General features: G+C 47.5%; 1 protein-coding gene across 9 annotated transcripts in view; it reads left to right on the top strand.

Moving 5' to 3' along the window:
• Positions 1-13,166: 13,166 nt before the first annotated feature.
• LOC138738433 (sentrin-specific protease 7) overlaps positions 13,167-26,060 on the top strand; it is a 67,280-nt gene continuing 54,386 nt past the window's right edge. For 6 of the 9 annotated variants that reach the window (XR_011341547.1, XM_069888634.1, XM_069888635.1 and 3 more), the window contains exons 1-3: positions 13,168-13,483; positions 17,300-17,378; positions 24,631-24,750. Coding sequence is in view for 8 of the 9 variants with exons in the window: in XM_069888634.1 (XP_069744735.1) it covers positions 13,272-13,483; positions 17,300-17,378; positions 24,631-24,750 (411 nt within the window). In the remaining variant the exon portion in view is untranslated. Of the gene's footprint in view, positions 13,484-17,299; positions 17,379-24,630; positions 24,751-26,060 lie in introns of all 9 variants that reach the window. The other 3 variants (XM_069888638.1, XM_069888636.1, XM_069888640.1) reach the window with 3 other exon arrangements.

Here is a 26,060-nt window from a genome sequence, read left to right on the forward strand (position 1 = left end):
ACAGGTGGATGTGTTTATAGAGAGAGGGTGTACAGAGGGATGTGTTTATAGAGAGGGGGGTACAGAGGGATGTGTTTATAGAGTGAGGGGTACAGGTGGATGTGTTTATAGAGAGAGGGTGTACAGAGGGATGTGTTTATAGAGATAGGGGTACAGGGGGATGTGTTTATAGAGAGGGGGTACAGGAGAATGTGTTTATAGAGGGAGGGGTACAGAGGGATGTGTTTATAGAGGGAGGGGTACAGGGGATGTGTTTATAGAGGGAGGGGTACAGGGGATGTGTTTATAGAGAGGGGGGGTACAGAGGGATGTGTTTATAGAGGGAGGGGTACAGGTGGATGTGTTTATAGAGAGAGGGTGTACAGAGGGATGTGTTTATAGAGATAGGGGTACAGGGGGATGTGTTTATAGAGAGGGGGTACAGGGGAATGTGTTTATAGAGGGAGGGGTACAGAGGGATGTGTTTATAGAGGGAGGGGTACAGGGGATGTGTTTATAGAGGGAGGGGTACAGGGGATGTGTTTATAGAGAGGGGGGGTACAGGGGGATGTGTTTGTAGAGGGAGGGGTACAGGGGATGTGTTTATAGAGGGAGGGGTACAGGGGGATGTGTTTATAGAGAGGGGGGGTACAGGGAATGTGTTTATAGAGAGGGTGGTACAGGGGGATGTGTTTAGAGGGAGGGGTACAGGGGGATGTGTTTATAGAGGGAGGGGAACAGGGGGATGTGTTTATAGGGAGGGGGGGTACAGGGGAATGTGTTTATAGAGAGGGGGTACAGGGGGATGTGTTTATAGAGAGGGGGTTACAGGGGGATGTGTTTATAGAGAGGGAGGGGTACAGGGGATGTGTTTATAGAGAGGGGGGTACAGGGGGATGTGTTTATAGAGAGGGGGTACAGGGCGATGTGTTTAAAGAGAGGGAGGGGTACAGGGGGATGTGTTTATAGAGAGGGAGGGGTACAGGGGATGTGTTTATAGAGAGGGGGGTACAGGGGGATGTGTTTATAGAGAGGGGGTACAGGGGATGTGTTTATAGAGAGGGGGATACAGGGGATGTGTTTATAGAGAGGGGGTACAGGGGGATGTGTTTATAGAGGGAGGGGTACAGGGGGATGTGTTTTTAAAGGGAGGGGTACAGGGGAATGTATTTATAGAGAGGGGGGTACAGGGGGATGTGTTTATAGAGAGGGGGTACAGGGGGATGTGTTTAAAGAGAGGGAGGGGTACAGGGGGATGTGTTTATAGAGAGGGAGGGGTACAGGGGATGTGTTTATAGAGAGGGGGGTACAGGGGGATGTGTTTATAGAGAGGGGGTACAGGGGGATGTGTTTATAGAGAGGGGGGTACAGGGGATGTGTTTATAGAGAGGGGGTACAGGGGGATGTGTTTATAGAGAGGGGGGTACAGGGGGATGTGTTTATAGAGGGAGGGGTACAGGGGGATGTGTTTATAAAGGGAGGGGTACAGGGGGATGTGTTTATAGAGAGGGGGTACAGGGGATGTGTTTATAGAGAGGGGGTACAGGGGGATATGTTTATAGAGAGGGGGGTACAGGGGAATGTGTTTATAGAGAGGGGGGTACAGGGGGATGTGTTTATAGAGAGGGGAGTACAGGGGGTTGTGTTTATAGAGGGGAGTACAGGGGGATGTGTTTATAGAGAGGGGGTACAGGGGGATGTGTTTATAGAGAGGGGGGGTACAGGGAATGTGTTTATAGAGAGGGGGTACAGGGGATGTGTTTGTAGAGAGGGGGTACAGGGGATGTGTTTATAGAGAGGGGGTACAGGGGATGTGTTTGTAGAGAGGGGGGTACAGGGGATGTGTTTATAGAGAGGGGGTACAGGGGGTTGTGTTTATAGCGAGGGGGTGTACAAGGGATGTGTTTATAGAGGGGGGGTACAGGGGGATGTGTTTATAGAGAGGGGTACAAGGGATGTGTTTATAGAGGGGGGGGGTACAGGTGGATGTGTTTATAGAGAGAGGGTGTACAGAGGGATGTGTTTATAGAGAGGGGGGTACAGAGGGATGTGTTTATAGAGGGAGGGGTACAGGAGGATGTGTTTATAGAGAGGGGGGTACAGGGGGATGTGTTTATAGAGGGAGGGGTACAGGGGGATGTGTTTATAAAGGGAGGGGTACAGGGGAATGTGTTTATAGAGAGGGGGGTACAGGGGGATGTGTTTATAGAGAGGGTGTACAGGGGGATGTGTTTAAAGAGAGGGAGGGGTACAGGGGGATGTGTTTATAGAGAGGGAGGGGTACAGGAGATGTGTTTATAGAGAGGGGGGTACAGGGGGATGTGTTTATAGAGAGGGGGTACAGGGGGATGTGTTTATAGAGAGGGGGGTACAGGGGATGTGTTTATAGAGAGGGGGTACAGGGGGATGTGTTTATAGAGAGGGGGGTACAGGGGGATGTGTTTATAGAGGAAGGGGTACAGGGTGATGTGTTTATAAAGGGAGGGGTACAGGGGGATGTGTTTATAGAGAGGGGGTACAGGGGATGTGTTTATAGAGAGGGGGTACAGGGGGATATGTTTATAGAGAGGGGGGTACAGGGGAATGTGTTTATAGAGAGGGGGGTACAGGGGGATGTGTTTATAGAGAGGGGAGTACAGGGGGTTGTGTTTATAGAGGGGAGTACAGCGGGATGTGTTTATAGAGAGGGGGTACAGGGGGATGTGTTTATAGAGAAGGGGGGTACAGGGGATGTGTTTATAGAGAGGGGGTACAGGGGATGTGTTTGTAGAGAGGGGGGTACAGGGGATGTGTTTATAGAGAGGGGGTACAGGGGATGTGTTTGTAGAGAGGGGGGTACAGGGGATGTGTTTATAGAGAGGGGGTACAGGGGGTTGTGTTTATAGCGAGGGGGTGTACAAGGGATGTGTTTATAGAGGGGGGGTACAGGGGTATGTGTTTATAGAGAGGGGGGTACAAGGGATGTGTTTATAGAGGGGGGGGTACAGGGGGATGTGTTTATAGAGCGAGGGTGTACAGAGGGATGTGTTTATAGAGAGGGGGGTACAGAGGGATGTGTTTATAGAGGGAGGGGTACAGGGGGATGTGTTTATAGAGTGGGGGGTACAGGGGGATGTGTTTATAGAGGGAGGGGTACAGGGGGATGTGTTTATAAAGGGAGGGGTACAGGGGAATGTGTTTATAGGGGGGTACAGGGGGATGTGTTTAAAGAGAGGGAGGGGTACAGGGGGATGTGTTTATAGAGAGGGAGGGGTACAGGGGATGTGTTTATAGAGAGGGGGGTACAGGGGGATGTGTTTATAGAGAGGGGGGTACAGGGGGATGTGTTTATAGAGAGGGGAGTACAGGGGGTTGTGTTTATAGAGGGGAGTACAGGGGGATGTGTTTATAGAGAGGGGGTACAGGGGGATGTGTTTATAGAGAGGGGGGTACAGGGGGATGTGTTTATAGAGAGGGGAATACAGGGGGTTGTGTTTATAGAGGGGAGTACAGGGGGATGTGTTTATAGAGAGGGGGTACAGGGGGATGTGTTTATAGAGAGGGGGGGTACAGGGGATGTGTTTATAGAGAGGGGGTACAGGGGATGTGTTTGTAGAGAGGGGGGTACAGGGGATGTGTTTATAGAGAGGGGGTACGGGGGATGTGTTTGTGGAGAGGGGGGTACAGGGGATGTGTTTATAGAGAGGGGGTACAGGGGGTTGTGTTTATAGCGAGGGGGTGTACAAGGGATGTGTTTATAGAGGGGGGGTACAGGGGGATGTGTTTATAGAGAGGGGGGTACAAGGGATGTGTTTATAGAGGGGGGGGTACAGGGGGATGTGTTTATAGAGCGAGGGTGTACAGAGGGATGTGTTTATAGAGAGGGGGGTACAGAGGGATGTGTTTATAGAGGGAGGGGTACAGGGGGATGTGTTTATAGAGAGGGGGGTACAGGGGGATGTGTTTATAGAGGGAGGGGTACAGGGGGATGTGTTTATAAAGGGAGGGGTACAGGGGAATGTGTTTATAGAGAGGGGGGTACAGGGGGATGTGTTTATAGAGAGGGGAGTACAGGGGGTTGTGTTTATAGAGGGGAGTACAGGGGGATGTGTTTATAGAGAGGGGGTACAGGGGGATGTCTTTATAGAGAGGGGGGGTACAGGGGATGTGTTTATAGAGAGGGGGTACAGGGGATGTGTTTGTAGAGAGGGGGGTACAGGGGATGTGTTTATAGAGAGGGGGTACAGGGGATGTGTTTGTAGAGAGGGGGGTACAGGGGATGTGTTTATAGAGAGGGGGTACAGGGGGTTGTGTTTATAGCGAGGGGGTGTACAAGGGATGTGTTTATAGAGGGGGGGTACAGGGGGATGTGTTTATAGAGAGGGGGGTACAAGGGATGTGTTTATAGAGGGGGGGGGTACAGGGGGATGTGTTTATAGAGCGAGGGTGTACAGAGGGATGTGTTTATAGAGAGGGGGGTACAGAGGGATGTGTTTATAGAGGGAGGGGTACAGGGGGATGTGTTTATAGAGAGGGGGGTACAGGGGGATGTGTTTATAGAGGGAGGGGTACAGGGGGATGTGTTTATAAAGGGAGGGGTACAGGGGAATGTGTTTATAGAGAGGGGGGTACAGGGGGATGTGTTTAAAGAGAGGGAGGGGTACAGGGGGATGTGTTTATAGAGAGGGAGGGGTACAGGGGATGTGTTTATAGAGAGGGGGGTACAGGGGGATGTGTTTATAGAGATGGGGGTACAGGGGGATGTGTTTATAGAGAGGGGAGTACAGGGGGTTGTGTTTATAGAGGGGAGTACAGGGGGATGTGTTTATAGAGAGGGGGTACAGGGGGATGTGTTTATAGAGAGGGGGGGTACAGGGGGATGTGTTTATAGAGAGGGGAGTACAGGGGGTTGTGTTTATAGAGGGGGAGTACAGGGGGATGTGTTTATAGAGAGGGGGTACAGGGGGATGTGTTTATAGAGAGGGGGGGTGCAGGGGATGTGTTTATAGAGAGGGGGTACAGGGGATGTGTTTGTAGAGAGGGGGGTACAGGGGATGTGTTTATAGAGAGGGGGTACAGGGGATGTGTTTGTAGAGAGGGGGGTACAGGGGATGTGTTTATAGAGAGGGGGTACAGGGGGTTGTGTTTATAGTGAGGGGGTGTACAAGGGATGTGTTTATAGAGGGGGGTACAGGGGGATGTGTTTATAGAGAGGGGGGTACAAGGGATGTGTTTATAGAGGGGGGGGGTACAGGGGGATGTGTTTATAGAGCGAGGGTGTACAGAGGGATGTGTTTATAGAGAGGGGGGTACAGAGGGATGTGTTTATAGAGGGAGGGGTACAGGGGGATGTGTTTATAGAGAGGGGGGTACAGGGGGATGTGTTTATAGAGGGAGGGGTACAGGGGAATGTGTTTATAAAGGGAGGGGTACAGGGGAATGTGTTTATAGAGAGGGGGGTACAGGGGGATGTGTTTATAGAGAGGGTGTACAGGGGGATGTGTTTAAAGAGAGGGAGGGGTACAGGGGGATGTGTTTATAGAGAGGGAGGGGTACAGGGGATGTGTTTATAGAGAGGGGGGTACAGGGGGATGTGTTTATAGAGAGGGGGTACAGGGGGATGTGTTTATAGAGAGGGGGGTACAGGGGATGTGTTTATAGAGAGGGGGTACAGGGGGATGTGTTTATAGAGAGGGGGGTACAGGGGGATGTGTTTATAGAGGGAGGGGTACAGGGTGATGTGTTTATAAAGGGAGGGGTACAGGGGGATGTGTTTATAGAGAGGGGGTACAGGGGATGTGTTTATAGAGAGGGGGTACAGGGGGATATGTTTATAGAGAGGGGGGTACAGGGGAATGTGTTTATAGAGAAGGGGGTACAGGGGGATGTGTTTATAGAGAGGGGAGTACAGGGGGTTGTGTTTATAGAGTGGAGTACAGGGGGATGTGTTTATAGAGAGGGGGTACAGGGGGATGTGTTTATAGAGAGGGGGGGTACAGGGGATGTGTTTATAGAGAGGGGGTACAGGGGATGTGTTTGTAGAGAGGGGGGTACAGGGGATGTGTTTATAGAGAGGGGGTACAGGGGATGTGTTTGTAGAGAGGGAGGTACAGGGGATGTGTTTATAGAGAGGGGGTACAGGGGGTTGTGTTTATAGCGAGGGGGTGTACAAGGGATGTGTTTATAGAGGGGGGGTACAGGGGGATGTGTTTATAGAGAGGGGGGTACAAGGGATGTGTTTATAGAGGGGGGGGTACAGGGGGATGTGTTTATAGAGCGAGGGTGTACAGAGGGATGTGTTTATAGAGAGGGGGGTACAGAGGGATGTGTTTATAGAGGGAGGGGTACAGGGGGATGTGTTTATAGAGAGGGGGGTACAGGGGGATGTGTTTATAGAGGGAGGGGTACAGGGGGATGTGTTTATAAAGGGAGGGGTACAGGGGAATGTGTTTATAGAGAGGGGGGTACAGGGGGATGTGTTTAAAGAGAGGGAGGGGTACAGGGGGATGTGTTTATAGAGAGGGAGGGGTACAGGGGATGTGTTTATAGAGAGGGGGGTACAGGGGGATGTGTTTATAGTGGGAGGGGTACAGGTGGATGTGTTTATAGAGAGAGGGTGTACAGAGGGATGTGTTTATAGAGATAGGGGTACAGGGGGATGTGTTTGTAGAGGGAGGGGTACAGGGGATGTGTTTATAGGGAGGGGGGGTACAGGGGGATGTGTTTATAGAGAGGGGGTACAGGGGGATGTGTTTATAGAGAGGGGGTTACAGGGGGATGTGTTTATAGAGCGAGGGTGTACAGAGGGATGTGTTTATAGAGAGGGGGGTACAGAGGGATGTGTTTATAGAGGGAGGGGTACAGGGGGATGTGTTTATAGAGAGGGGGGTACAGGGGATGTGTTTATAGAGAGGGGGTACAGGGGGTTGTGTTTATAGCGAGGGGTTGTACAAGGGATGTGTTTATAGAGGGGGGTACAGGGGGATGTGTTTATAGAGAGGGGGGTACAAGGGATGTGTTTATAGAGGGGGGGGTACAGGGGGATGTGTTTATAGAGCGAGGGTGTACAGAGGGATGTGTTTATAGAGAGGGGGGTACAGAGGGATGTGTTTATAGAGGGAGGGGTACAGGGGGATGTGTTTATAGAGAGGGGGGTACAGGGGGATGTGTTTATAGAGGGAGGGGTACAGGGGGATGTGTTTATAAAGGGAGGGGTACAGGGGAATGTGTTTATAGAGAGGGGGGTACAGGGGGATGTGTTTAAAGAGAGGGAGGGGTACAGGGGGATGTGTTTATAGAGAGGGAGGGGTACAGGGGATGTGTTTATAGAGAGGGGGGTACAGGGGGATGTGTTTATAGAGAGGGGGGTACAGGGGGATGTGTTTATAGAGAGGGGAGTACAGGGGGTTGTGTTTATAGAGGGGAGTACAGGGGGATGTGTTTATAGAGAGGGGGTACAGGGGGATGTTTATAGAGAGGGGGGTACAGGGGGATGTGTTTATAGAGAGGGGAGTACAGGGGGTTGTGTTTATAGAGGGGAGTACAGGGGGATGTGTTTATAGAGAGGGGGTACAGGGGGATGTGTTTATAGAGAGGGGGGGTGCAGGGGATGTGTTTATAGAGAGGGGGTACAGGGGATGTGTTTGTAGAGAGGGGGGTACAGGGGATGTGTTTATAGAGAGGGGGTACAGGGGATGTGTTTGTAGAGAGGGGGGTACAGGGGATGTGTTTATAGAGAGGGGGTACAGGGGATGTGTTTGTAGAGAGGGGGGTACAGGGGATGTGTTTATAGAGAGGGGCTACAGGGGATGTGTTTGTAGAGAGGGGGGTACAGGGGATGTGTTTATAGAGGGGGGGTACAGGGGGATGTGTTTATAGAGAGGGGGGGTGCAGGGGATGTGTTTGTAGAGAGGGAGGTACAGGGGATGTGTTTATAGAGAGGGGGTACAGGGGGTTGTGTTTATAGCGAGGGGGTGTACAAGGGATGTGTTTATAGAGGGGGGGTACAGGGGGATGTGTTTATAGAGAGGGGGGTACAAGGGATGTGTTTATAGAGGGGGGGGTACAGGGGGATGTGTTTATAGAGCGAGGGTGTACAGAGGGATGTGTTTATAGAGAGGGGGGTACAGAGGGATGTGTTTATAGAGGGAGGGGTACAGGGGGATGTGTTTATAGAGAGGGGGGTACAGGGGGATGTGTTTATAGAGGGAGGGGTACAGGGGGATGTGTTTATAAAGGGAGGGGTACAGGGGAATGTGTTTATAGAGAGGGGGGTACAGGGGGATGTGTTTAAAGAGAGGGAGGGGTACAGGGGGATGTGTTTATAGTGAGGGAGGGGTACAGCGAATGTGTTTATAGAGAGGGGGGTACAGGGGGATGTGTTTATAGAGAGGGGGGTACAGGGGGATGTGTTTATAGAGAGGGGAGTACAGGGGGTTGTGTTTATAGAGGGGAGTACAGGGGGATGTGTTTATAGAGAGGGGGTACAGGGGGATGTTTATAGAGAGGGGGGTACAGGGGGATGTGTTTATAGAGAGGGGAGTACAGGGGGTTGTGTTTATAGAGGGGAGTACAGGGGGATGTGTTTATAGAGAGGGGGTACAGGGGGATGTGTTTATAGAGAGGGGGGGTGCAGGGGATGTGTTTATAGAGAGGGGGTACAGGGGATGTGTTTGTAGAGAGGGGGGTACAGGGGATGTGTTTATAGAGAGGGGGTACAGGGGATGTGTTTGTAGAGAGGGGGTACAGGGGATGTGTTTATAGAGAGGGGGTACAGGGGGTTGTGTTTATAGCGAGGGGGTGTACAAGGGATGTGTTTATAGAGGGGGGGGGTACAGGGGGTTGTGTTTATAGCGAGGGGGTGTACAAGGGATGTGTTTATAGAGGGGGGGTACAGGGGGATGTGTTTATAGAGAGGGGGGTACAAGGGATGTGTTTATAGAGGGGGGGGGTACAGGGGGATGTGTTTATAGAGAGGGAGGGGTACAGGGGATGTGTTTATAGAGAGGGGGGTACAGGGGGATGTGTTTATAGTGGGAGGGGTACAGGTGGATGTGTTTATAGAGAGAGGGTGTACAGAGGGATGTGTTTATAGAGATAGGGGTACAGGGGGATGTGTTTGTAGAGGGAGGGGTACAGGGGATGTGTTTATAGGGAGGGGGGGTACAGGGGGATGTGTTTATAGAGAGGGGGTACAGGGGGATGTGTTTATAGAGAGGGGGTTACAGGGGGATGTGTTTATAGAGCGAGGGTGTACAGAGGGATGTGTTTATAGAGAGGGGGGTACAGAGGGATGTGTTTATAGAGGGAGGGGTACAGGGGGATGTGTTTATAGAGAGGGGGGTACAGGGGATGTGTTTATAGAGAGGGGGTACAGGGGGTTGTGTTTATAGCGAGGGGTTGTACAAGGGATGTGTTTATAGAGGGGGGTACAGGGGGATGTGTTTATAGAGAGGGGGGTACAAGGGATGTGTTTATAGAGGGGGGGGTACAGGGGGATGTGTTTATAGAGCGAGGGTGTACAGAGGGATGTGTTTATAGAGAGGGGGGTACAGAGGGATGTGTTTATAGAGGGAGGGGTACAGGGGGATGTGTTTATAGAGAGGGGGGTACAGGGGGATGTGTTTATAGAGGGAGGGGTACAGGGGGATGTGTTTATAAAGGGAGGGGTACAGGGGAATGTGTTTATAGAGAGGGGGGTACAGGGGGATGTGTTTAAAGAGAGGGAGGGGTACAGGGGGATGTGTTTATAGAGAGGGAGGGGTACAGGGGATGTGTTTATAGAGAGGGGGGTACAGGGGGATGTGTTTATAGAGAGGGGGGTACAGGGGGATGTGTTTATAGAGAGGGGAGTACAGGGGGTTGTGTTTATAGAGGGGAGTACAGGGGGATGTGTTTATAGAGAGGGGGTACAGGGGGATGTTTATAGAGAGGGGGGTACAGGGGGATGTGTTTATAGAGAGGGGAGTACAGGGGGTTGTGTTTATAGAGGGGAGTACAGGGGGATGTGTTTATAGAGAGGGGGTACAGGGGGATGTGTTTATAGAGAGGGGGGGTGCAGGGGATGTGTTTATAGAGAGGGGGTACAGGGGATGTGTTTGTAGAGAGGGGGGTACAGGGGATGTGTTTATAGAGAGGGGGTACAGGGGATGTGTTTGTAGAGAGGGGGGTACAGGGGATGTGTTTATAGAGAGGGGGTACAGGGGATGTGTTTGTAGAGAGGGGGGTACAGGGGATGTGTTTATAGAGAGGGGCTACAGGGGATGTGTTTGTAGAGAGGGGGGTACAGGGGATGTGTTTATAGAGGGGGGGTACAGGGGGATGTGTTTATAGAGAGGGGGGGTGCAGGGGATGTGTTTGTAGAGAGGGAGGTACAGGGGATGTGTTTATAGAGAGGGGGTACAGGGGGTTGTGTTTATAGCGAGGGGGTGTACAAGGGATGTGTTTATAGAGGGGGGGTACAGGGGGATGTGTTTATAGAGAGGGGGGTACAAGGGATGTGTTTATAGAGGGGGGGGTACAGGGGGATGTGTTTATAGAGCGAGGGTGTACAGAGGGATGTGTTTATAGAGAGGGGGGTACAGAGGGATGTGTTTATAGAGGGAGGGGTACAGGGGGATGTGTTTATAGAGAGGGGGGTACAGGGGGATGTGTTTATAGAGGGAGGGGTACAGGGGGATGTGTTTATAAAGGGAGGGGTACAGGGGAATGTGTTTATAGAGAGGGGGGTACAGGGGGATGTGTTTAAAGAGAGGGAGGGGTACAGGGGGATGTGTTTATAGAGAGGGAGGGGTACAGCGAATGTGTTTATAGAGAGGGGGGTACAGGGGGATGTGTTTATAGAGAGGGGGGTACAGGTGGATGTGTTTATAGAGAGGGGAGTACAGGGGGTTGTGTTTATAGAGGGGAGTACAGGGGGATGTGTTTATAGAGAGGGGGTACAGGGGGATGTTTATAGAGAGGGGGGTACAGGGGGATGTGTTTATAGAGAGGGGAGTACAGGGGGTTGTGTTTATAGAGGGGAGTACAGGGGGATGTGTTTATAGAGAGGGGGTACAGGGGGATGTGTTTATAGAGAGGGGGGGTGCAGGGGATGTGTTTATAGAGAGGGGGTACAGGGGATGTGTTTGTAGAGAGGGGGGTACAGGGGATGTGTTTATAGAGAGGGGGTACAGGGGATGTGTTTGTAGAGAGGGGGTACAGGGGATGTGTTTATAGAGAGGGGGTACAGGGGGTTGTGTTTATAGCGAGGGGGTGTACAAGGGATGTGTTTATAGAGGGGGGGTACAGGGGGTTGTGTTTATAGCGAGGGGGTGTACAAGGGATGTGTTTATAGAGGGGGGGTACAGGGGGATGTGTTTATAGAGAGGGGGGTACAAGGGATGTGTTTATAGAGGGGGGGGTACAGGGGGATGTGTTTATAGAGCGAGGGTGTACAGAGGGATGTGTTTATAGAGAGGGGGGTACAGAGGGATGTGTTTATAGAGGGAGGGGTACAGGGGGATGTGTTTATAGAGAGGGGGGTACAGAGGGATGTGTTTATAGAGGGAGGGGTACAGGGGGATGTGTTTATAGAGAGGGGGGTACAGGGGGATGTGTTTATAAAGGGAAGGGTACAGGGGAATGTGTTTATAGAGGGGGGGTACAGGGGGATGTGTTTATAAAGGGATGGGTACAGGGGGATGTGTTTATAGAGAGGGGGGTACAGGGGGATGTGTTTATAAAGGGAGGGGTACAGGGGAATGTGTTTATAGAGAGGGGGGTACAGGGGGATGTGTTTATAGAGAGGGGGTACAGGGGGATGTGTTTATAGAGAGGGGGGTACAGGGGATGTGTTTATAGAGAGGGGGTACAGGGGATGTGTTTATAGAGAGGGGGTACAGGGGGATATGTTTATAGAGAGGGGGGTACAGGGGAATGTGTTTATAGAGAGGGGGGTACAGGGGGATGTGTTTATAGAGAGGGGAGTACAGGGGGTTGTGTTTATAGAGTGGAGTACAGGGGGATGTGTTTATAGAGAGGGGGTACAGGGGGATGTGTTTATAGAGAGGGGGGGTACAGGGGATGTGTTTATAGAGAGGGGGTACAGGGGATGTGTTTGTAGAGAGGGGGGTACAGGGGATGTGTTTATAGAGAGGGGGTACAGGGGATGTGTTTGTAGAGAGGGAGGTACAGGGGATGTGTTTATAGAGAGGGGGTACAGGGGGTTGTGTTTATAGCGAGGGGTTGTACAAGGGATGTGTTTATAGAGGGGGGTACAGGGGATGTGTTTATAGAGAGGGGGGTACAAGGGATGTGTTTATAGAGGGGGGGTACAGGGGGATGTGTTTATAGAGCGAGGGTGTACAGAGGGATGTGTTTATAGAGAGGGGGGTACAGAGGGATGTGTTTATAGAGGGAGGGGTACAGGGGGATGTGTTTATAGAGAGGGGGGTACAGGGGGATGTGTTTATAGAGGGAGGGGTACAGGGGGATGTGTTTATAAAGGGAGGGGTACAGGGGAATGTGTTTATAGAGAGGGGGGTACAGGGGGATGTGTTTAAAGAGAGGGAGGGGTACAGGGGGATGTGTTTATAGAGAGGGAGGGGTACAGGGGATGTGTTTATAGAGAGGGGGGTACAGGGGGATGTGTTTATAGAGAGGGGGGTACAGGGGGATGTGTTTATAGAGAGGGGAGTACAGGGGGTTGTGTTTATAGAGGGGAGTACAGGGGGATGTGTTTATAGAGAGGGGGTACAGGGGGATGTTTATAGAGAGGGGGGTACAGGGGGATGTGTTTATAGAGAGGGGAGTACAGGGGGTTGTGTTTATAGAGGGGAGTACAGGGGGATGTGTTTATAGAGAGGGGGTACAGGGGGATGTGTTTATAGAGAGGGGGGGTGCAGGGGATGTGTTTATAGAGAGGGGGTACAGGGGATGTGTTTGTAGAGAGGGGGGTACAGGGGATGTGTTTATAGAGAGGGGGTACAGGGGATGTGTTTGTAGAGAGGGGGGTACAGGGGATGTGTTTATAGAGAGGGGGTACAGGGGATGTGTTTGTAGAGAGGGGGGTACAGGGGATGTGTTTATAGAGGGGGGGTACAGGGGGATGTGTTTATAGAGAGGGGGGTACAGAGGGATGTGTTTATAGAGGGAGGGGTACAGGGGGATGTGTTTATAAAGGGAGGGGTACAGGGGGATGTGTTTATAGAGGGGGGGGGGTGGGCACGAACCGACGGCCTGTCTCCAAGGCGGATCCCCCGCGGCCACGTCTCCTTCCTCCGCAGCCTCGGAGCGGCTGAAGGCGCGACTCCTCCCCCCTCCTCCTCGCTGACATGCGCCATGGGCCGGCTCGGGCCTGGGCTCGGATCGACGAGGGCGGGGACCCCGGCCGGGGCCTCTCGGGAAGGCGGCCCAGCGATGACGTGAGCTCGGTGCCGCAGTGGAGCCGGGCCCCGCCGCTGCAGCAGAGGCCGTTGCCGTGGGCCTGGGAGGGCCGCAAACCTCCCCGCACCCCCCTGGCCGCCCCCGCCGCAGGTTTTCCGGGGTAGGGGGTGGTTGTTGGGGGGGGGGGTGGGTTCGGCGATGATGGGGATTGGCGCAATGGGTGGGGTTGGGGCTGGCTGGAGGGCTAGATGGGGGTGGGGGGGCTGAATGGGGGTTGGGGGGCTGAATGGGGGTGGGGGGGTGAATGGGGGTGGGGGGGTGAATGGGGGTGGGGGGGTGAATGGGGGTGGGGGGGTGAATGGGGGTGGGGGGGTGAATGGGGGTGGGGGGGTGAATGGGGGGTGGGGGGGCTGAATGGGGGGTGGGGTTGGGGAAGTGGGCTCGTATGGAGGATTGCTGGGTTGTTGGGGACTGAGTGAGGGGGTGTTTGTTGGGGGGTGGGGTGGCGGGGTGGTTGGGGTGGTGGAGGTGCGGGGGTTGGTGGGGGGTGTGGAGTGGCGGGGGTTGGTGGGGGATGGAGTGGCGGGGGTTGGTGGGGGATGGAGTGGCGGGGGTTGGTGGGGGATGGAGTGGCGGGGGTTGGTGGGGGATGGAGTGGCGGGGGTTGGTGGGGATGGAGTGGCGGGGCTTGGTGGGGGATGGAGTGGCGGGGGTTGGTGGGGGATGGAGTGGCGGGGGTTGGTGGGGGATGGAGTGGCGGGGCTTGGTGGGGGATGGAGTGGCGGGGCTTGGTGGGGGATGGAGTGGCGGGGGTTGGTGGGGGATGGAGTGGCGGGGGTTGGTGGGGGATGGAGTGGCGGGGCTTGTTGGGGGATGAGGGGCGTTGGGCAGGAGGTTGGTGGGGCGGGGTTGTTGGGCAGGTGGGTGGAGGGGTGAGGAAGTGGGGGAAGTTGCAAGCCCAGATGTGACCCAATGCGTTGGTGTGTGGTTGGCTTTGGCTGCATACGTCTTATTTGCTGAGAAGTTCCATGTATTCAGCTGCAGAAAACCTATAAACTCCCTTTGCAGTATCAAAAACAAACCTTTTCTTGATTTGTATTCCTTTCGAAATTCTGTCATTGATGTGATATTCCAACGTTTATCAAAGGGAGCAGGAATCGCAGTTGCAATGTTTAAATTGACGTTTATCTTTGCACCACACACACTTCCTGGAAATGACTGCATTTATGTTGATATTTTTATATCTGTATCTTGTAGATTTCCAACAAATGAAAGTGGTTGGTGTAATAGTACCAGTATAAATTAAAAATTCACTTACTACCACACCAGTTTCCACTGTTTACAGTGTGTCAGAGACCCAGCGCTCTATTTGACACAGTGGTGTGTCACTTGTAAACCACTGAAGAAATATGAAATGTACTACTATATTGTCAGTACTTAAATTGGGGTTTGGATTGGAATGAACTGGCATTCTGTTAACACAGCAGTAAACAAAATTGATATTAGATTTGCTGTCTTGTTTCTGTTGGTATTGTCATTACCAGGACTTGTAATATTACCGTCACATTGCTGAATCAGAGTTGAAAGTGAATTAAATTTGAGGTGTTTGTAGATGGTTCCATGAGGGTGCAATGATGTTAATTAATATTTGTAATGTTGGGACATCATGATTTCTGAGCAGACTGGAAAGACACCAAAATGGCGTTGCTGCAAATAGCTTAATATGTAATTAAATAATTACCCATTTTACCCAAATGACCCATTGGTCATTTCTTTTTTGGCCCCCTTCCTCCAGTTCCAGCGTGGGTGCTCTATTCTTCAGCAAACATGCTGAAGGTATGGAGGCCTTGGACACTTTAGTTTCCCCAGTCTTCCTTTATTCATCACAAATTACATGAAAATGTCATGTAATTTGAGTGATTAAGGACTAACATAGGACAAAAGTGGTTATCCTGGAGAATCCAGAAACAGAAGCGACCATATTGATCTGGGTTTAAGGTAAAGCTGAGCATGTGGTATTATGTGGATAGAAGATTGGTTGACTGGCAGAAAGCAAAGTGTGAGAGGGGACTTTTTCTGCTTGGCTGCTGGTGATGAGTAGTGTTCTGCAGATATTGGTATTGTTCACATACGTAAGTGATTTGGATAATGGAATTGATGGCTCTCTGGCCAAATTTGCGGATGACATGAAGTTGTTGGGGGTGGGGGGGGGGGGGCGGGCGCAGGCTGTGTGAATGAAGTAGGGAATTGGTTGGTCATATATCTTTACCTCCCATTGACACTGCAAAGCTGGCTGAGTTCCTCAGTATTTCTATGTTTTTACTACCATCACAGTGTCTGCAGACTTTCATGTTTCACTCTCTGCAGAGGAACTTGGACAAGTAGGGGGAAATGGGCAAAAAATGTGCAAGGTGAGTGGTCATGCACATGAGCAGAAGGTATTGAGATGTAGACTATTTCTAGATGGGGAAATATTAAAAAACCAGAGGTCCAAAGGGACTTGGGAGTCCTGTGCAGGAGTCACTAAAAGTTAAGTTGCAGGTTGAGGTTAGGAAGAAAAATGCAGTGTTGGCATTCATTTTAAGAGGAGACAAATTTAAAAGCAAGGATACAAAGTTTCGGCATTGTAAGGCATTGGCAGACCACACTTGGAGCATTGCGAGCAGTTTTGGGCCCCTGTGTGTTGGGTGGACAGGCCTTATTTGGGCCCAGATGTGTTACCATTGGATAGAGTCCAGAGGAGGTTTATGAAAATGATTGTATGATGGAATCTTCAGCTGAGCTGTATCATTAAAGTAAAGATAGAGATCTGTGGTCATGCACAGCTCTGATGAAAGAAGTGCTAAAGGAGAATGTTATGAGGAGAAGAAAGAAGGGCTTAACCTAAACACCTACAAATAGTTGAGCCCAGTATTGATTCCTTTTGTATCCCACTGGTTCCTGATGGCCAGGCCCATTTATCTCCTCTTTTCCTGTTAGCTAGCCTCTGACTGATTGATACTGATATATAATTTACTTTAATTTTCTCTTTTTTTAAGTGTTTTTTTAACAATCCCTTGCTGTTTTTAAATTTCATAATTTTCAATTTCCAGATGGCATGTCTTGCTGCAATTTTCTATTGTGAATCTTAATTACAGTAAGGCCCCTGGAATCTGGAATTTAAGTAAATGGTAGCCTCCAACAACTGGCAAAAAAATCAAGGAAAATAAAAAAAAAGGGTTTTAAAAATGCGCAAGTTAGTTTGCCAATCCACTTCTAGCATGCCAGGTGATGCATACAACCAGTTCCTGCCTTGTGACCAACATAAACAGATTTCGTTCACAACGAGGCAGGTGTAAATATATAGTGCTTACTTTAAGCACCGTGTTCATGTTCACTCGCGAAGGGATGGGCCATGATGTTGATGACCCTTAAGCAGAAGATGGAGATTGCAAGAGAAAGGTGAAAGTTTCAAGCAAACGGAAAATACACTTATTTGGCATTTACCGATCCCCATAGGTGTTGAATACCGGGGACTTTACTATATACAGCATTGTTTCCATTGTCAGCACGCTTGATAATGCCTTCACTGAATTTGGTTGAACTAATTTGATGAGTTCATGATTTTGGTTAACATAAGACACAATGTTAAATTACTTCTATCAAGCACTCTACATCCTTGTTGCTGAGGGCAATTTGAAGTTATTGTCAAATTTGTTGTTTTCTGCATTATAAAAATGAAGTTTGAAACCTGGAGTAGCGCTGCATTTTTTTTTAAAGATTAAACTGAATGGAAGAGCATTAGTAAATATCCAATGTTAAGCAAGAATTCCCATTTTGTCAAGTTAATTTTCCACTGGGAATTCCTTTTATGATGCTCAAGGTTTAATTTTAGCAAAAAAAACTCATGAATTTATTTTTGCATTTTGACAGCATAGCTTCCAGATTCTTTTTTAAAACATCCACAAGCTTCTGAAAATTCTGTTTGTGCACATAGGGGCTCTGCAACTACCTGGATGGAGAGGCGAAGGGTCTCGACACAATCCACTGGCGAGGATCATTCAGGGACATTCAAGGTACTCAGTACAGCTTTGTTGTTCAGTAATTTACACTGTTAAATGATGTTGTACCTTTTATATTGTATTTTAAAGGAGAGGGTAATAAATGAGATCACAATGGTTCATATGCTGTGGTCGACCATAATTCTAATGAAGAACATGATAGTCATTTTGATAGGTGACTGAACTCATAATAATTGATATTTGCCATGGATTGGATTGTTGTCACAACATTTTTTGTTTTGGCAATATCTAATTGGGTAGAGTTCCTGATGGATTCTGTTTGGTTCGTTTTCAGTGCAATGTTTCCAATGTCAACTAATCCAACACAAAAGTTTGAGGAATTGATTATGGGTGAGATGCGTCCAGTGTAAATCGAAAATCTACCGCATCTTAGAATAGTTAACAAAATATTCCGGAAGGAATTGGTGCCACTGATGGCGCTGCTCATACCGACAGAACAACTTGTCACTACTTTTGTGGACAGTTGAAGAGCTTTTGGGGGGAGGGAGGGGCAGAAACATAATGGGCACCCTAGTTGCCATTGAAACTAACAAATGGTTCTCTATAGCACTTCAAAGTCATTTAAGACACTGATATTGATTACATTTATAATTTTTGTGAAGAATTTATTGTGGTAATATGATTCTTTGCAAATCGGTGTGATAGGAGTCAGTCTTGTAATGATCATGTTTTCGGGTTTTGTATCTTAAATTTAAATTTAGACATACAGCATCATTACAGTCTCTTTCGTCCCACAAGCCTGTGCCGCCCAGTTACACCTAATTGACCCTCAACCCGCTATGGTTTGAAGGGTGGGAGGAAACTGGAGCACCCGGAGGAAATTAATGCAGACACAAGGAGAATGTGCAAACGCCTTACAGAGTGCTGGATTCGAACCCTGGTTGCTGGCTCACTACTACATTAACTGTGTTGCCCTTGTTGAACATGTTTTCAATGTGAATTCATTTTAAAAAAAATGCCTTGGCAGTATTTTGGCTAAGGATGATAAATGTAGGTTGAGTTCTGCTGTGCTCCCTCCTCCACCTTATTCAATGGGCAAATGTTGAGTGAATGCCAATGTTTAAAGAGAAGTAGTAGGAAAAGCTGGTGGGAAACCTGTTGTTTCCTCGTGTATTATGCAATTTGCTGATTTCTAATGGAAGTCTGAGGTCGGGGAATAGCCCCTTTCACACTTGCAAGTGATTCCAGGAATTAACGGCCAATGGGCCTTTTAAGTGCCTAGTGTGAAAATAAAATGAGCTGAACATCAGCGTTAGATGATGGCCTCGACCCCTAGTACAATCCCCGGCATCTGCAGATGCCAGCGTTGCAATCAGGCAAGTATAGAATGGGTACTTCCATTATGGGATTGAAATGACCCATGTTTTTGCGTGAGTGCAGGAACGTGAAGGAAGAAAAAATTAAAATGAAGCTATAAACTTTGCCATGGGAAAGTCGCAGTGGGGGAGAGAGGGAGGAAAGAAATAGCAATAACGGACAATTTTTAAACAGTGAGAGAAAGTTGGTAGCGCTGTGGCACACAATTCATACAGCATGGGAAAGTTGGTACCTTTTTCCCCATGGTCTTTATAAATTGTGCGCTATAGTGCTACCAACTTTCCCACCCTGTTTAAAAAAAATTGCCTGCTATTGCTATTTATGGATAGCACTTTCTCACGATCTGTAGAATGTCCACCCAAAACCAACTTTTACTAAAATATATACATGTATGAATATAGTTTTAACATTAGACTAAAGATTAATCATAGCACAATCGTTAAAACCATAGAACATTACAGCACAGAAACAGGCTTCTTTGATCTTTCTAGTCTGTGCGGGACCATTTATTTTACTTTGTCCCACTGACCTGCACCCAGTCCTCCATACCTCTCCCATCATGTACCTGTCCAAATTCTTCTTAAATGTTAAAATTGAGCCTGCATTTTAGCTGGAAGCTCGTTCTGCATTTCCACCATTCTCTACGTGAAGAAGTTCCACCTAAACCTTTCCCCTTTCACTCTTAACCCATGTCCTCTGGTTTCTATCTCACCTCCCCTCAGTGGAAAAAGCCTATCTACATTTACTCTGCTATCCTCATAATTTTAAATACCTCTATCAAATCTCTCCTCAGTCTTCTATGCTCCAGGGAATAAAATCCTAACCTGTTTAACCTTTCCCTGTAACACAGTTCCTGAAGTCTGGGCAACCTCCTAGTAAATCTTCTCTCCACTCTTTCTATCGTATTGATATCTTTACTGTAGTTAGGTGACCAAAACTGCACACAATACTCCAAATTTGGCCTCACCAATGTCTTCAACAATAATAATATAACATCCCAACTCTTGTACTCAATACTATGATTTATGAAGGCCAATATGCCAAAAGCTTATCGACCTGTGACACTGCTTTTAGGGAATTGTATATCTGTGTTCTCAGGTCCCTCTGTTTTACTGCACTCCTCAATGCCCTACCATTCACCATATATGTCCATTTTTGGTTTGTCCTTCCAAAATGCAACACCTCACACTTGTCTGCATTAAATTCCATCTGTCATTTTCAGCCCATTTCATCCAGCTGTTCCAGATCCCTTTGCAAGCTTTGAAAACCTTCTTTGCTGTCCACAAAGCCTCCAATCTTAGTGTCATCTGCAAACTTGCTGATCCAATTTACCACATTATCATCCAGATCATTGATATAGATGACAAACAACAGTGGTCCCAGCACTGATCCCTGAGGTGCACCACTAGTCATACATCTCCAGTCTGAGAAGCAACCTTCCACCACTGCTCTCTGGCCTCTCTTGTGCAGTCATTGTCGAATCCAGTTCACTACTTCACCATGAATACCTGAACTCTGAACCTTCCTGATGAAATTCCCATGTGGGATTTAGTCAAAGGCCTTACTAAAGTCCATGTAGACAACATCCACAGCCTTTCCTTCATTAGGACACAAGTTGAGGGTAAAGGGGCAAAATTTTAGGAGAAACATTGGAGGATGCTTCTTCACTCAGAGAGTGGTGGCTGAATGGAATAATCTTCCGTAGGAAATAGTTGAGGCAGAGTCATTTCTTTCATTTAAGAGGAAGCTGGATATATACATGGATAGGAGGGGTTTGGAGGGTTATGGGCGGAGAATAGGCGGGGGATCTAGCGGAGGTATTTGAGTAAACTGGCGTGGACTTGTAGGGCTGAGATGGCCTGTTTCCATGCCATAAACTGTTATATGGTTATATGTTAACTTTCCTGGTAACCTTGAAAAACACTAAGATTAGTTAAACACAACCTATCACGCACAAATCCATGCTGACTATTTCTAATCATTCCATGGCTATCCAAATAATTGCATATCTGATCTCTTAGAACACCTTCCAATAATTTACCTACTACTGACGTCAGGCTCACCAGTCTATACTTTCCAGGGTTATTTTTAGATCCTTTTTTAATTAATGGTACAATGTGAGCTACCCTCCAATCCTCTGGCACCACACCCATGGCTTAGGACAGTTTAAATATTTCTGCTAGAGCCCCTGCAATTTCTATACTCAAGGTTTGAGGGAATATCTTGTCATGCCCTGGGGATTTATCCTCCCTTATTTGCTTTAAGACTGTAAGCTCTTTAATCTGTATAGATTCCATGACCTCACTGCTTGTTTTCCTTACTTCCCACAACACTGTCTGTTTTCTGAGTGAATACTGATGAAAAAAATATTTAAGATCTCCCGATCTCTTATGGCTCTATACAAAGCTGACCATTCTGATCTTCAAGGGGAGAAATTTTGTCTCTTACTATCCTTTTGTCCTAATATACTTGTAGAAACCCTTAGGACTTTCCTTCACATTGTCTGCCAAAGCAACCTCATGTCTTCTTTTAACCTTCCTGATTTCTCTCTTGATGTTTTTCTTGCATTTCTATACTCCTGAAGTACCTCATTTGCTCTATGTTGTCTATACCTGCTAGATCCCCAGTACCCCTTGAAAACCTAGGTTCCCTCTGCCTTCTAATCTTTCCTTTGACCCTGACAGGAACGTACAAGATCTGTACTCTCAAAATTTCACCTTTGAGTGTCCTCTACTTCCCTCAAACATCCTTGCCCAAAAACATTTTATCCCAATCCATGCATTTCTCGATCCTTTGTCATTTCCTCAAAATTGGCCTTTCTCCAATTTCTCCAATATTTCTCCAATCTATCCTACTCCATAATTGAAACTAATGGTATTATGATCACTTTACCCAAAATGTTCCCTTCACAAACTTCTGTCACCTGTCCTGTCTCATTTTCTTAGAAGGAGATCCAGTATTGCACTCTCTCTAGTTGGTACCTCTATATATTGATTTAGAAAAACTTTCTTGAACACATTTGACAAACTCCAGTCCATCCAGTCCTTTTACAGTATGGAAGTCCCAGTTAATGTGTGGAAAATTAAAATCCCCTACTATCACAACCGTGTTTCCTGCAGCTGTGTGCAATCTCTCATGTTCTCTGACTATTAGGCAGTCTATAACACCATGAGTGTGGTCATACCTTTTCCTGTTCCTCAGCTCCACCCATAGAGCCTTAGTAGACATGTTCTTTGGTATGCCCTGCCTGAGCACAGCTGTAATACTTTTCCTGACAAGCACTGCCACTCCCCCACCCCCCCACCTTCTCTCATATCTAAAGTAGCGGAAGTTTGGAACCTTGAGCTGACAGTCCTGTCCCCTCTGCAACCAAGTTTCACTAATGGCCACAACGTCATAATTCAACATGCCAATTCACATTCTAAGCTCATCTGCCTTTCCTACAATATTTCCTGCATTGAAATAGATCCACCTGGAACATTTCCACCACATTCAACCTGCTGACTTCTAACGATACTTGTAATTTTAATATCATCTTTTTACTCCTCCACTCCTCTATCTGCACTGGCACTCGTTCCTCTCCCCCTGTAAATCTAGTTTAAACTCACAGAGCAACACTAGTAAATCTTCCCGTGAGGATATTAGTCCCCCTCCAGTTCAGATACAACATGTCGAAAATGTCCCACCTTCCCTGGAAGAGCCCAATGATCCAGAAACTTGAAGCCCTCTCTCCTGCATCATGTCTTTAGCCACCTGTTAAGCTGCATTATCCTCCCATTTCTAACCTCACCAGCTCGTGGCATGGGTAGAAATCTTGAGATCACTACCCTGGATGTCCTGTCCTTCAACCTAGCGCCTAACTCCTTGAGCTCTCCTTGCTGGACTAACTCACCCTTCCTACCAACGACATTGATCCCTTCATCTGATTGCTTACCCTCCCTCCTGAGAATGCCGTAAACTTGATCTGAGATATCTCATGCATCATGGAGGCAACATTTCATCCAGGATACTCAATGTCCTCCTCAGAACCTCTTATCGGATTCCCTAATCACTACAGCTTGCCTCTTCTCCTCCCTTCCCTTCTTAGCCACAGGACCAGACTCTGTGCCTGAGACCTGATCTCTGTGGCTTGTGCCTGGTAGGTTCCCCCTTCAACAGTATCCAAAATGGTACACCTGTTATTGAGGGAAACAGCCACAGGGTGTTCTGCACTGCCTGCCTGTTCCCTTTTTCTCTCCTGACTGTCACCCATCTACCCTCCTCCTGCCTCCTAGGTGTGATGTTCCTGTAAGTCCTGATTATCACTTCCCCTGCCTCCCGAATGAGGTCATCCAACTCCAGCTCTAGTTCCTTAACTCGGCTTGTCAGGAGCTGCAACTGGATGCACTTCTCGCAGATAAAGTTGTCAGGGATACTGCTGGCTTCCCTGATGACCCACATTTTGCAAGTGGAACATTCCCCTGCCTTGGCTGCCATTCCTTCTCTCTATGACTAGATGAACAAAATATATGATATTTAAAATAACCTGCCCTTACCTGCGCCTACTTGATTAATCCTTTTTGTTCCTTTCTGGCTTCAACTCCAACTCTTCCTCGCCTCTTGCCTGTTGAGCCAAAACCTTACCACTCTGGCTCAGCCCACTCTGACGATGAGCACTCCCCCCTTTGTCTTCATCTGTTGAACTCGGTTGCCCACTCTTGGGGAACATGCTGTTGACTGATTCTCCACGAAACCACTACAAGTTTAAAGTGTATTTGTCTACTTTTTTTTCGATGTAGTGAGTGCAATTGTTCTTGAAATATAAAAATGTATGCATTTGTTATTGGTTTACCCAGAAAGTTGATTGTTGTTGCCAAGCCTTTTTTTTTGGAAAAGTTGTGTGCTGCTCTGTTAATTCTAGAATTAAGAGGTGTCTGGAGATTTGTGCCTTGAGTGAAGACAAGGGATTAGGAATCTTGACAATTATTTAGTACCCATGATATTTGAGTGGAGCGTGTGCAGTCAAGGAAGGAATTGATTTCCTCATGGCTGTAAGGGTTGAGTAAGACATTTGCCCCTCTATTCAATATACTGAAAACAGTCAGACTCTTGCTTTCTGTTTTTGATAAGTGTTAATGTATAGCATTCTACTAATTTCTAACTCCAGATGTGATACAGTTATATTGTGATAACTTTCCAGTGGAGAGTTTGCATATCAATTCCTTCTTGTTCACTCTAGTTTGCTTTCTCTGTGGAGGTGAGCATCACTTATCATTTCCCTCTTTCAATCTTGCCACCACTTTGCTCCTTTTAAGCCAAAATTTAAACCTACCTATTTGACCAAGGTTTAGGCATTTGCCTGAATATCTGAATTTGGCATGTCGTCAAACACACGATTAAAAGTCTGTGGTGCATTATTGACAGCAAACCTTACGGCCTGGTTTGGTAATTCAAATAGCCAGGGCTGCTAAAGGCTGCAGAAAGTTGCAAATATAGCCAAGTCCATTGCAAGCTCCGACATCCCATCCATCAAAGATGTCCATGTGAGGCATTAAAAAGGACCCCTTTCACCCTGGTCACAACCCCTTCTCATTGCTCACTTCAGGAAGTCGGTGCGGGTCTAAAGTTTTTTTTCATTCCAATGGCTATCTGGCTCTTGAATCTTCTCTTACTACCCTAATCACCAAAAAAAGATCTGTCTGCACTATAGAAATACCATTTATTTTCTTGCACCACTGTCACTAAATATTTATTTTCTTTCACTGTATAGAGAATCCAGTGAAGATCATTGGTACATTAAAAAAATGTATAAAATGGGTATTTACTTCTAAATTCAACATTGCAACTGATTATTTTAAAGTTTTGTATGTAGGACGCTGCCGCAAAACACTGAATTTCATGACTAGTTCATGACAATAAATCCTGATTCTGATTATTTTCTTCTTTTTAGATTGGGGGAAAGTTTAGAATTCCAAAGAAGAAAAAGATATCTGAGATGGATAATGTAGAGACACATTCTCCTCTATCGAGACTTGCTGATTCACGAATTGAAAATCTAAAAGCTTCAAATGTGAGTTGAACGAGTTCTTTGTTGAGTTCTTCTCGCTCTCCATATTTCCTGAAATGAGTTGGCACTGATATCTTAATCAAATGACATTGTTTTGTTCTTTCACAGATTCTAGAGGTAGCTTTCTATGTCAGCATTAATTAGGCTCTGATAGCTCAGTGGTTAGAGCACTGGTCTTGTAAACCAGGGGTTGCAAGTTCCTTCTTCACTGGGGCCTCATTTCTGTGAGGGATGCTGGACAAAGTGGCGATTCTGTCTTCTTTACAGAAGCCAAAGTTAAAGAATTTCATGTATGTCACATCCTAAATGTGGTATTATGTGACAATTGTTATGAGCCCTGAGGACCCCAAAACCCAGCAGCAAGAGATATTTACCAAGACAAATGTTTACTTAAACAAAAGTTGCTTTTAATTACCTTTAAACATGAAAACAGAATCACACTTTAATTATCACTATTAATTAACTTAACCCCCTTCTAATTTTAAGTGTACATGCATGTAATATATGTGTAAGTTCAGAAAACTTCTTTGATTCACAGTCCAATCTCCTCATTCCTCCAAGTTTACTGGTTGCAGACAAATCTTACACTGTGAACAAAATTTAACATTTATGAAGTTCACCAGGCTTTGGTGCTTGAAAGGCAAATGGTTACCGCTCAGGAAGGTTCTTGTCAGTTTTCAGAGAGATATTTGTTGTTCCAGGATACAAACTGATCCCTTTTAATCAGCCACTTCAGTGTCTTGCTGAAGAAACTTGCCCCATCAGGGTTTTCCAGATGATAACCTTTTTCTTTCAGGTCACCAGTCCTCTCCTCTTGTATGAACCACAAGCTCATCTTCAAAATGGGGGTTTCCACAAGCTTTCCAGCTTGTCCTGTTCCAGTCCCAGCTGCTGCTGCTGACTGTAAAACTGCAGAACTGAATTCTCTCTCCTTCCCCCCCCCCCCCACCCCCCGAGAGAAACCTGTTTTACTCCCTCTCTGCTTGCAAAAAAACTACATGACCCTCTTAGAATAGCAAATAGCACTCCTGTGGCTCCGACCCGACTCCTCCGAGTTCTTTCATCTGTTGCTTTTCAAAACAACACTCCGTTAGTGAAGTCTCTTGGGCACTCTCCAAAGCTTTTGCAAAGGCTCTTGGTGCCGGACTGTCTAGCATGAGCAGAGCTCCATTATTCCAAATTTGATCTGTTTTGAAATGTTTGTATGTGACCTACACTTAAAAAACCTACCAAAATTTATCTCCTTTAAAACATATCTATAATCTGTCACATAGAAACGGAACCGTTACCTCCTTAAGTGGGCTGGACAATAC

Source organism: Narcine bancroftii, chromosome 7, assembly GCF_036971445.1.
Source record: "Narcine bancroftii isolate sNarBan1 chromosome 7, sNarBan1.hap1, whole genome shotgun sequence".
Lineage (NCBI taxonomy): Eukaryota > Metazoa > Chordata > Chondrichthyes > Torpediniformes > Narcinidae > Narcine > Narcine bancroftii.